The 12,854-nt window shown below is 48.4% G+C and overlaps 1 protein-coding gene across 2 annotated transcripts in view; it reads right to left on the bottom strand.

Annotated features, from left to right (window-relative positions):
- Positions 1-10,803: 10,803 nt before the first annotated feature.
- The window catches only part of GRIK4 (glutamate ionotropic receptor kainate type subunit 4), a 139,663-nt gene continuing 137,612 nt past the window's right edge, over positions 10,804-12,854 (bottom strand). For both annotated transcript variants that reach the window (XM_041125362.1, XM_041125363.1), the window contains 2 exons: positions 12,229-12,590; positions 10,804-12,128 (listed from right to left, as the gene is read on the bottom strand). In XM_041125362.1, the coding sequence (XP_040981296.1) occupies positions 12,086-12,128; positions 12,229-12,590 (405 nt within the window). In that variant the 3' untranslated portion in view covers positions 10,804-12,085. The remainder of the gene's footprint in view (positions 12,129-12,228; positions 12,591-12,854) is intronic.

Here is a 12,854-nt window from a genome sequence, read left to right as displayed (position 1 = left end):
GGGCCCGGCCGGCGGAGGCGCCCCCGGTTGCCATGGAGACGACGCCGGCCCGGCATGCGGCGCGCCCCGCCCCCCGTCGTCGTCGCTCCCCCCACCTCCCCGCGGGGCGGTGTCCTCTGACGTCATCTAACCTCAGCAGTGACGTCAGACAGGGGGAGAGAGACAGATGACGCGAAGATCCCCGCAGCCGCGGGGTCGAGCTCTGGGGCCGCCCCAGGCCGGCCCGGCGCCCCAGAACCCTCCCCTGGAGGGGCAGGAGGGGAAGCCCTGGCTGCACAACAGTACATAAAAACATTGCGAATCGGTAAACGTTGCGCATTCTTGACTTGTAATATCGGTGCATCCCCCTGTCTGGCCGCTGCGCCCCTTTGCTGGCAGCGCCCGGCCGTTCTTTACCAGTTTGCCCGTTTCTGTCCCGTTTACTGGCTCGGTGGTGGCACCATCTTTTCTGCGGTGGCTGGTCACGACCTCAGAAAGAAGGATGATCAATCACACAGGGAGTAAGACCGTGTCAGACAAATCTGCCTAGCAACGAGCCTGCCTGGTTCCCCATCTCCATCCTTGCCGGGATTACATGATAAGAATCAGAAACTGCCTGAAACGTGGCCTCTCGTTCCTGCCGCAGGTAGGGAAGTTTGGAGGAGAGCTGCATCAGTCATGGCCGAATAGCTGCAGCATATCCACACGCTCTCCTGAGCCTGTAACATCATCGGGACAACTTTATCCTGTTACTTACACACCCCGATTTATGCACACTCCGCTGAGGCAGCAGAATACAATGGCAGCATTGTGGGTGCTACTCAGATGGAGGACAAGAAAATGTGTTCAGCATCAGCACAGGCAGTGAGAGACTTGTTTAACTCCTGCTCTGCTGTGTGTTTCCCGCCTCACTTTGGACTGACGGCATAGGCTTGTACCCCCAGATTTACAATCAGGAGACTAAAGTGGGGGACCGACAACTCATGCTAGGCCAAGGAAGCAATTCTTCTGGGACCCCCAGAGCTAAAACAGTTTGACTAAGGATCTCTCGGCAGAAAACATCCATCCCAAGAAACAAAGCAAGCCTCGGGCAGACCACTGACAGTGTTAGGGCCATCAGCACGTTACCTAAGCTCCAACTGCAAAGTTAAAAGCTGCGTTAGGCTGAATCAGATGTGCCCCAGACTGTTACCACTCCTAAAATTCAGCCGCCCTGTCTCCCATTCCCTGCTTCTCCTTGGTGCTGGGGCTTGGTTCACACACAGCAGCTTTTTAAAGCATTGGGTATGTATCTTCATGACACCGGTGGAGAAAGACTGACTGACTTCCCAACCTTGCCTGGTGCAGAACCGTGGAAGATTCACATTACTGCTGTACATCCTGGGGCAAATTCTAGCATTGCCGCTATGTCAAAGGGTTCAGGGTTTTCAGGTGGCATGGTCCAAATCACATGCACTATCTCCTTGTAATTCTGCTGTGTGCCACCCTACCACCCCTGGACTCCTTACAGTAGAGCACTGGCAGCCCACACTGTCAGCGCTGAAATGTACGCATGGCTTTCAGGGGCCTGATTTCCATTTCACAGAGAGAAAAACACTTTGGTGTTTTTTTCTTATTACCCTGTTGACACAACTTTGGTTTTATTTTGTTCCTATGCGGGCCAGCACAGATGAACATTGCCTTGCTAACGCTCCATAAAAAAAAAAAAAAAAAAAAAAATCTACCTGCATGCTCTGAATGGCTTATTTGGTTCTTTTAATACTTTCTGGAATGAGCTTTGTCTCCGTTTGGTTTGCCTTCCCCCCCTACTTCTCATATCTGTTTCAGTGAGATAAAGAACTCCATTGCATTCAGAGGCTACACTTGCTAACAGTCCTCATGTTTTTTTTTTTACACAACTTACCTGTGCTATTTAGTTGCTAGAAGGCAGACAGAGCATACTTCAGCTGGTAACTGGCACCAGCAGGCTACATTTTGATTTGAAATACATTTCAGTTGCTGCTTTCTATAGTTACAGATCAACTGGGTATAACAGATGCCCGCGTTAACCTGCGCTGGGTCAGTGCTGCAAGTGTGGGAAAGTGACCAGTGTATCCCCTGGCCTACATTACAGACCATTTCAACGGAGACTGGACAAGTCAGGGAATTGTTAACACAATATAGTCTTTCACCTCTAGGGGCTGGTTTGAATTCAGCCCAGGCTAGCGCTGATTGAATGTGCTTATCGTGAGTTGGCTGTCTCATTGTTCAAGTGAAATAAATTTGATGGGTCTCAGTCTACTCCTCCCTGGCAGACAAGTATCCGCTTGCCAAAGCTTTTACTACCATTGGCCATCCCGGGTGACCCCTCCCTGGCAGGCTCCCCTCTTTCCCACCGCCACCTCCTCCAGGATTAAACAGGCCATGGGAACTAGAGTCACCTCTCTGTCTGCTTCCTCCTTGTCTGGTCACGCAGGGGATACCAACCGTGGTACTCGGCAATGGTGGAGCTAGGTCACGCATGCAGAACAAGTGCCGCTTAAGAGGCATTCACCCCAGCGACATGCCCATGTTAGGTGACGCAGCAACCCAAATCCAAGTTCATTATTTTCATACTTTTAGAGCTGGACCTGATCAACCTCAGCAACAAAAACATCCTCAATATCTGAAAAAATTCCAGTCACAATCCTTTCCTCATTACTTACACTTCTAATGCGCCACAAATAAACGTCACCCACTGTCAAGGGGGGCACTTACCAGGGTTCGAGCAGGTTCATAGGTTTGTACACACTGAGGCCAGAAGGGAACCATTATTAATGTTCAGAATACAAGTCAGAGACTCCCCTATTTTCACTCCGATGTGATCTGGAGCAGATCTTTCAGGCAAAAAAAAAAAAAAAAAAAATGCATGTACTCTTGAAAAATTACCTGAGACAGAGAATCAAGCACAGTCTGAAAAAATCAAACAGTTAATTACTCACTATGTTCATTAAAAAAAAAAAAAAAAAAACCCACACAAAAAAACCCAGGCCTCATTCTAGTTGGAGTGAAGCTCCTAAACCCAATTAATTCCCAACCCACTCTAATAACATTCAACAGGTCTTGCTGCGCCCAGGGAAGCAGTGTCACTGTCACACATGGGGACACAGACCCATCAAAATCACAGAATTTCTCTGGGTCGCACATGGAGAAAATGGCAGCAGCAGAGGAAGGAGCATCTAGTAGACTCTGCTGCTTATCAGAATAATTTCCCCTACATTTAAATCACCAGAGGTTTTAGGGGGAGGGTGGGGGAGAGGATTTGAAACATACGCAATTTTCTACTTCTTTTCTGTAGCTTTTTAATCCTTTTGCTTCTGCGTTTGGCAAACGCAACTTCCTTCATCCTTGGAGATTATTCTTCAATTCCTCAAAGAGACTTCAATTTTCTCACAAATCTCTCTTCCTTTCACTTAATTTAAACATTTATGGCCAATTTCATGATTTAATAATGAGAAATAAAATTGGAGATTTACTAAGTATTGAGAGAAGACCTTTCATTTCATCTGGGGATTAAGAAGGGAGTTAAAGGTGTGAAGCCTGTTAGCCATGCTGGCCTAACCTGAGCTCCAGCATGCTAAAGAGCCCAATCCTGAGAGATACTGAGCGCTCTCTCCTCCCATCGAAGCCAGGGAAGTCCTGTGGACTTGGAGCAACATTGCAGATTTGGGTCCCTTAAGACACAATGCTAGTGTATAAATCCATAGCAGCGCTGTCTCACAGATATTTTGCTAATAACTTTAAAGCCTGGCTTCATTTAGTACTACCACCAGCTGATCAACTCCAAGCAGCTTCTCACTAGACCATTAATTTAAGGTAACAATTCACTAAGATCTTTGGTTCTGCATAAGCGCTTCCCAAATCACTTCTTCGGTCTCTGTCAATTATCTGAGACTAATGCACCTTGAAGTTACCTTTTAGAGCAAACATTACTCCACAGTCATAATTCTAATATACTATCAGTAGCCAAAAGATAGGAACGATGCAGCTTTCAACTTCAGAAATTCAGACTGCACATTCAAACACAGAAATAAAAAAATAGATCAGTACTGGTGCAGTCTGAAGATCTACTGGATTTTCATAATTTGGCAATTGCTAGGCATGTTCATAGGACCAAATGGACCTTGAGCCTTTTATTCATTTGATTTCATTTTCCGGATGGCTACTATTAGATAAAGGCAGCTTTCTGAGGTACTGCTGCAATGGTACTGGCCATCAAATTACGTCTGCCAAATCAAATCTCACACACTCACGGCTAGACTCACTCAGCTGGCTGCTGTCTCACCCTCTCCATCATGATGCAGATTCTGTCGCAAACTTGGGCACGCAGTGCAGGATGCAGCCGACCAGGCTTGCTCTTCTTCAGCTGACCTGCCACACTCATGAGACTCTCCAAACCCACGTGTGAACTGCCGTGTCCTCTCCTCTGATCCCCCAGCGTGGCATCTCATGTGTTGGGAAGTGCCGCGGCATGGCCAGGTGCTCGCTGACCCAGCCTGAGCAGCAAGAAGGGCAAACCTAGGCATGGATTATGCCCAGTGCCCTTCTCCAGTCAACTCTGGATCTGTCCCTGCTGCGCAGCACAGCATGGCACCCATGCGCTGCCCCGTTCAGGACACATCTCATTTTGGACCACGATTTCCATTCCGTTCAGCCAGACAAAAAGGGCACCAGCAGACGGAAATGAGTGCAGACAGGAAAATGGCTAGGTCTTCCTCTGCCAAATGCTCTGGATTCGTAACTAGTTGTTACTATGAGACAGAAAAGTGCCACTGCTGTCTGATTTTGGAATGGGACTTTGGCTGGGAGAACGGGACAAACAGAGGGAGAAGCTGTCTCTTCCTGTCTTGTGTGTGTAACAACTCCATTACAGGTCTGGATCTCGCTCGGAGAACGATGCTGGCTGAGTATGTAGGCTGCCAGCATTCATAATAATTAACCATTAATGTTAGCAAACACTTGGCAAATCTCCACTCGCTTTCATCGAAAGCTCTCGGAGTCCTTTGCAAACATGAACAGATTAAACCTTGCCAGACCCCCTCCAGTCCTACACATTAATCCAAAGAATTTCCTCTGCTTCTATTCTCTGACAGGGTATTTAGTAAACACAGCGAGGTTGGGAAGTACTCAGGTCATCCCCATTTTACAAGGCAGAGCGGAGGCCCAGGGTGGTAAAGTGACGTTGCCAAAGCCCCAGCGAGCGCTGCCGGGGCAGCGATAGTGAGTGGTCGTGGCCTCCCACCCTGCAAGTCGGCGCCTCAGACCTTGCTCCGTCCTTCCTCTGCTTGGCAGGTCTTCATCCCTATCTTGCTGTCAAGGAAGCCCAAGCAGGAAAGGGATGCAGGCTTAGCCCAAAGTCCGACGCGGATCAGCAAGCCGGTGGAGTGATAGCTTTGCTGCTGTTCTTGCTGCTGGGACACAGCGGCCACCACAGACAGAAATAACCACGAGCCAGCCAGAGCATAGCATCCTCTATGAGAGGATGTCCCGTTGTGCCTGCTATGGCCTGGTGGCATTTTTGCCATCCAGTTTTGCCATCCTTGCTGCTACTTTCTAGCAGCTCATGATTTCGTCCAAAAATAAACCAAAAAAAGGGGGCTTCGTTCCAGAATAATGATGCGGCCTCGAAATAGTGTCCACGCGGGGGAATTATAATGAAACTGCCTGGTCAGAGTAACTATTACGTCTGCTAAACCAGCAGACTTCCCTCACAAAGAGACTCCCTTACAAAACCCCGTTTTTACATTCAAGGTCTAGCTTCAAAAAGAAATACCCATAGGTTTGACCCAGTCGCATGGCCAGCAACATGCTGGGGCCATTTGAAACGGCCGGCAACCAAACCTTCCTCGCAGAAGAGAGCAATCTGGCTCACAGGACCTCAGAGCGCAGACACTTGGTAGCCTCCTGCTAATGTCTGGCTCCCTACCACGTTGTGACCTCCATTTCAGCTGTCTGAGGGCTAAAGATGTTGTGGCTGATCAATGGCTTGGGAATAAAACCAGAGGCTGTGTGTTCACCTCCTTGTCCCAGTTTAGTTCAGCAAGCAATAATCAGAGCATCCTCTACAGCTGTGCTCACTAACACGCAAGGGTATTTACTGTAGACTCTGGAAGAACAATCAGTTTTAGGCAGGCAGATCAGACAACTTAGTGCTCACCTGGGAATAAGAGGTCTTTTTTCTTTTCCTCCCCTAGTTCTTTCTCCTCATTTACATTCACTTTTGGCTTCAAAATAAATTGCTTTAAATCTCAGCTCAGCAAGAGCTAAGCCTGAAAAGCCAGAAGACTACATTCATGAACATTTCCTGGGAGTTCAGGCAAAAGCCAATCTGAGACCTTTTTTCTGAGACTGAGCAACATAAGGAGGAGTATTTGAGGGATGAATAGGAAAGAAAAAGGTGCTTGGAAGGCAGAGAGAGAGGAAGAGAAAAGACGGAAGATAACAGGTTTGAAAAAGCACGGGTCTCACCCATACTGGTCTAAATTGCCTTCTCCTCACCAATGTCAGTGAAATTCCCCCTTACCTCAGTTAACATTTTGTCCCAAACAAAGCAGCAAGTCCTCTCTGTTCTCCATGCTGCACACCAATTGGGATTTTTAGCAGCCACTTTGGACCAGCTCCCCAGCAGGCACAGCCCAGCACAGCTCCCAGCTGACTTAGAGGAGCTGAGGGTGCGACTCCGCAGGAGTCCTGATGGGCAGTGAGAAGAAACTCCATCTGCCAGGAATGGCCCTTCTCGCTGCCTTTACACTCCAACAGACATTTTCTCTCCCTTGCACCCTAAGCTCAATACGTGAGACACCGAAAACACAAGCACCACAATAAAAACAACAGAAAAGATTAGTCTGTACAAATTGATCAAAGCATGAAAAATACTATTCCAAAACATCCTAAGTCAAGAAACAAGAAATGTTAGGTCTTTCCATTGTAATAGACCCTTATTTATCACATCGGAAAGGGTACTTTTTAAAGGCAAATGGCCAACTAGTCCCTTTGATACATGGAGATGCTTCAAGATAGGTATGATATAGAAAACCTAGGCAGAAGATATGTACTGGCTAATCTGACAGTTATCTCTTTTACAGCCAACTACTGTCATTTCAGTCTTTGAGAACTGCCAGCTACACCGATAACTGCAGACCTACACACAGCAGAGGAGAAAGCCTTTGTTAATTAAGGTAGCTTCCTTCATTTTCTTACTGACGTGGCCTCAGCAGAGCTTTCAGAGCGCCGCTGTTGTGTGGCCCTTTGTGCTGATGATGGACTGCCGCACATCCCCCCACTCCAGGCAGCTGCATATCGGTGGCAAGGCGAGCGATCCTCATCTGCCGGCTGGAATGCTTTCCGGGATGAAATGTTGCAGTCCGGCCACAAATCAGACTATTAACTTAACTGGAGCACAGCAGATTCCCCTTTGGAGGGAAAAAAAAAATCTCCCTGAAGGATGCATAAACCTGCCCATTGTCCGACCCAGTTGACAGAGAGCTGATTTTCCCAGTGTGGTATCAAGTTCCAGAGGAGCCTATTTATACTGAATTCATCAATGCTACTTTGTACACAGAAGATTTCAGCTCTGTATTTTCAATCAGTTAGTGGCCATCAAACTCTAATGGGGTTTCTGGAACTGTGGGTGCTTTATCCTCTGTTCAGCAGGCGTTTCGTCACGCTGAGCCGTTGCTCCGCTAGCTCTGTTCAAGTTGCAGCTCCTCATTTCAGGCAGACGTGCCGTCCCCTCACAGTTAGATATTCAGCAAGGAGGGACAAAACTCAGCAGACTTGCAAGTATCAAGCGTGAGCCCAGACTTACTTTTTACCATTTCTGACAGCAGTTTGCAGTTCCTTTTGCAGATCACTGGGCTGATTCTGCCTCCACTTATGCCTCTAGGTTATCGGGGCTATTTCCCTTTCTTCAGAGCAGTGCCTCACTGGCAGGCTCTCCTTCTAATGCGCAGTGCTACTTTTTCCCTCTAATCAAAGCCATATAGTCAAAGCCACCACGACAAATTTCATCACCTTCATTGGATACACAAGTGAAGTAGAAGAGAGAAACACGTCTTGCAGATAATTAATCTCAGAGTTAAATGAAACAAAAGCCAATGGAGGGGACTTTGATCACTCATACCAGCCTTTTCATAGCCAAATCTTGACAGCTTCACCCCAAAGCAGCCCGTCTTTGCTTCTTTGCTCTTTCATAAGCTTAGAACAAAGTCATCATCCAGCCTCCACTGAGCAGACCTTGCCTACAGGTCCTTTCCTTTTCCCAAGGGACGTCTTTACCATTCAGAGTCATCACCCAAGAACCATCAAAACCAGTTACCCAGATTCCTGTGTCTAGCCCTGTCACCCTGTGCCCACAGCTGCAGTTACCAGTGCTGTAGGTATCTCCACCAGCCTACATATGACTGCTGGGACTCACAACCCTTCCAGACCCTTTCTGTAACTGCAAAAAAAGCAAAGCAAAACAATAGCTATTCCTTTTGCCTCTTCCTCCACCTTTTGGGTCACTTACCTGGTAAGGCACTTAAGGTTCAGGGAGAGAAGCAGACTTGGCAGGGCAGGAGCAGGGAAGATTTCTGTGGATCTGAAATGGTTAAAAAATTTCTGCCTCAGGACAACTAAGGTCCAAAGGGTTCAGTCTCTATTTTATAATTTATAGCTCACTGTCTTTCTTCCCAAAGTCCTGTGGGCTCTCACGGTTCACAGAGCAATCCTTTTCTATTTTACTTACACCACTCAATTCATCCAAGCCTTGTTAATACCTTCACCCATGCAACCTCCGGGGAGAAAATAGCTTTTTATCATTAGGTGAAAATGGAACTGCCTGGAATAACAACACAAATATGGGTTTTAGCACACAAGGACAGATCCCAGGCCTTTTAGTTAGGAACCTGCCAGACTGCTGTCGACCCAGCCAGGGTTGGAGAATTGGATGTCAGTGCAGGGAGAGACGTGAGCCCTCGGCCCCGCTGCCGGGCACCCCGAACAGAGGGGGCAGCAGGAGGATCAAACAAAACAGTTAGAGGGGATAAAGCAAAGTATTACATTTTAATTGATCTAATCTTTGGCTCCCAGTAGAATTTGCAGAGATATCTTACTAGAATTACTCAAGTTTTATTGGGAGACAGCAATACTGTGAAAGTGCCTTTTGGACAGCAAACCACTCCAGATCTTGAACTGCATTAGCATTCGGAACGGCCGAGCAAAAGAGCCCCCACAATAGTTTCAGAGATGACAGCAAAAACTGGGGAAAGAGAGAACACGTGAGATGTAAACCCATCTGGGCACACAAATGTGTATGAGCAGAAACCCAGGCATAGGCATAATGTTGTCTGCTGTGGGGTCCCTCCAGTATAAAACCTGTAGGTATTTATTCACCAGTGAGCAGAAAATACAGGACCTACAGAGACACTAGAAAACGCATCCAAACGACAGCAGCTTTTATCCATCCACTCCTCTTCTGAGGTCCATTTCTACTCTGAGTGCAAACACACCGAACATTTTTTAAAAGAGAGAGAGAGAGAGAGAGAGAGAGAGAGAAGAGGGCAAGAACAACATGAAAAAAAATCTCCTTAAAATACAGACCCAGATATAAAATACCATATGGGTGGAGCAAGCTAACAGGAGAGAGAAAAAGGAAAGACGGTGAGAAACCAGGTGGTTTCTCATCATTTTTTTCCTGACATCCTCTGTCTGAGCAGATGACTGCAAGATCTTTGCAGAAACAGAGGAATAATGTCTGGCTCTGTCAAGATCCCTCTTTATTCACTGCGGCGAAGGGGTGAAAAAACATCAGGTCTGATAAATGATTCATGGAGCCTTTTCTTCTGCTAATCTGTAAATAAATTTTAAAAAGCTGCTTCTTTTTGATGAATATATTCTGCTGCTCGTAAAAACATGTCGGCCTTTAAACACAACACAGGCACACTCAAATGTCTCTAGTGTTGCTGTCAGTACTTTGAAAGACCAAGCCCAGATCCTTACAGAATGCAGGGATGGAAGTTTTGCTGACTTACCTCAGCTGAGGATCTGCCCCTCCAATCCCACGGCTCTGCTGAAGCCTTACCTCATCTCACGCTTGCACCTTCACGGCTCTGTTCAGTCCAGGAGAGGGTAACATCCCACAGATTTAGAGATATGAAGGCCAGAAAGGACTTTTGTGAACATCTCCTATGACATCCTGCATAACAAGGTCTAAATCCTCTCCTCCTTGTTGCACGAGCACTCTCCGAGCGCGCACATTTTACTGTCGATGTGTGGCAGACACTTCTTTTCACACGCTGCTGGAAACAACAGAACCACCCTAACGTGCCCATCGCCATGGCATCGCGTCCTGTTCCCTGCATATCCTCCTCAGAAACATCTGCTGCAGACAGGCTCCTGCCTGAGATAACATGATGGATTTGACCCGCTGCCCCTAACCCTCAGCCCCGGTCAACGGGGCTCCAACCAGGAGGTCTGGGAAGGCTGTAACTGCCATGGTCCACATCGTGTGGAAACCTGAGCCACCCGGACAGACTGCACTGCTGTTAGTTATGGTTTTTTTCCCCCCTTACCACCACGTATCTTGGGCTTTCTTTTTTTGGACTTTTCTTCTTTTTTTTTTTTTCCTCCCATTTCCATTCAGCTACAGATAACGGCAACACCACGGGTGTGGTGCACTCAGGCAGCAGAGACCTGCAACAGCCAAAGCACCTCTTCCCTTTCAGGTGGGGAGTTGTTGGGTTTCTCCCTGAGCAGGCAGGCCTCAAACTGCCTCATGACTTTTGTGAGTGTAGACAGGGAAGGAAAGAGGAAAGAAAAGCATGATTATACAAGGACATCTTTTATTTCAGTACATTCAAGACAAAAAGAAAAGAAAACAATTCAAGAACAGGATGTACCTTCACTCAAGGCTTTCTCTCCCCTGCCCCTCTCCATTGTTGTCTCTTTCCTTTTACAATCAGAAATTGCATAGAATTTGTTTTTCAATCCGAAAATTAAACTTGTCAATGTAAAACCCACGTCTGTACCAAACAGAGGGTGAGCTGCTGCTGTTGCTAGGGAAGTAAATATTTTCCTTACATCAGATCCCGGGCTAATGGTTTTGTCAAATGCTGTGCGGCATCATCACTGCTAGACACGGGCTGTAAGTCATCCTCGAAGCTGAGGGTGCTCCGTGGATCATGGACAAGAGGAGCTCACGAGCCTGGAGCAGAGCTCAGAGTCACTTGTTCAGGAACGTGCAGAGCACGGGCCATGGATGCCTTGGGGAGCGACAGTGGGCAGCAAACACCACCTCCCTCCGCGGGCGGGAAAGGGCAGCCTTCCCCAGCGCTCCCCACTCTCGCCTGCTCCCTCCTCACCTTCCTCAAAAGGCTCTCCCACCCGCACCCTAAAAACAGAAAGGAAAAAAAGCAAAAGATAACCCCAGAACTAAACAAAAGACACAGAACCCCTGAAATTCCAGACGTTTCAAGGCCTCTTTGAGTTCACTGTGTTCGTTGGTTGGTTTTTGGCATTTTAATATATATATATCTATGTGTATATATATATATTTATATGTAGATGTATTTTAACAACTCCTCAGATGGACCTTCAGCAAATGCTCCTTCTCACGGGGAGCGTGTCCCATCCCATCCTTCCCTTCCTTCCTCAGTCCACCTGCCACACTCTGAAAAGGAAGAAGAGTTCAGCACCTGAAACCCGGTGCCTTGGAGACTGGGTCCCGATGTACCCAAAATAAACCAAAACGAAATAATGGCTCCTCCCTTCCCATCCTTTATCCGCGTCAAATAAAAAGACCCTCCCCCCACCCTTTGAGAACATCCCCTGGTAAGTCTATGTGATGGGGAGACGGAGCCAGCGTCCTTTCTCCTGGCCTGGGGTGGAGAAATTCCAAGAACCGCTCTTGCCCCTGGGTGGGCAATATCTGCTACGCCAGTTACCCACCACGTCCCTTCTTCCTGCCTTGGAGCCGCGCGGTGGCACGGAGACAACCGCTGGATACAGACCAGCCGGAGGAGCTCGCTCCCGCTGCGTCAGGCTTCAGCAAGACGCACGTCCTCTCCGACGCCGAAACCAAAGCCGACCCCCTGGCCAGGCCTGCGCGTCAGCCCAAAGGTCCGCCTTGCTCTGGAGAAGCTGGGTAACTGCTTTTAATTTAAAAACAAGTTGACATTGTACAAGTCCGTGTTCTGTAAAATGGAACAGGACCCTCTCGGCCCACCCCAACGCCCCCTGCCCCAGCGTTACTCGGGCTCGCTGCTGTTGGTGGTCTTCTCCCACTCCAAGCTCTCTTCGCTCTGCGCGGGCGAGCCCGCAGATGGCCGTGCCCGGAGGCCCTGAAACCTGCGGCACTCGGGGCACACACGGATGTGCGTGCACCCTCGGGCAACCAGGGCGGCTTCTTGTGCCAGTCTTTGTGCCAGTGGATCTGGCTCGCCCCCACTGCACAGCTTCCCGTTGCTGAGCGTGGTTGTGCTGCGGGCTCGGCGATCCTCCGGGATAACGGGGCGAGTCCGTATCATTGCCCCTCGCCTCCGACGAGGGTGGAAACTGTCCTTGCAGAGAATGATGTTGCGCAGCTCCGTCACCATTTCTTGGCACACCGACACCTGGAAGGCAGACCCGAGACATACTGCTCACCTAAGTAAGCTGCGAGCCCAGCAGCGCTGCGTCTGCTCTGGATTCTGATGCCAAAGTGTTACGGACTCGGTCGTTAATCTGGCCACTGGCTTTCCGCACCAATGCTCGGACATTTATGCTTGATTTAGGCCAACAGATTCCGCCTCTTGTCAGAGACCCTCCTGTGTTCTGGATCCCCAAATCAACACGAGACCCAAACCCATTGCAGGTAGAAATCCTCAGGTGATCCCATC

The sequence above is a fragment of the Aquila chrysaetos genome, chromosome 8, assembly GCF_900496995.4.
Source record: "Aquila chrysaetos chrysaetos chromosome 8, bAquChr1.4, whole genome shotgun sequence".
Classification (NCBI taxonomy): domain Eukaryota; kingdom Metazoa; phylum Chordata; class Aves; order Accipitriformes; family Accipitridae; genus Aquila; species Aquila chrysaetos.
This window is presented reverse-complemented; position numbering and strand designations above follow the sequence as displayed.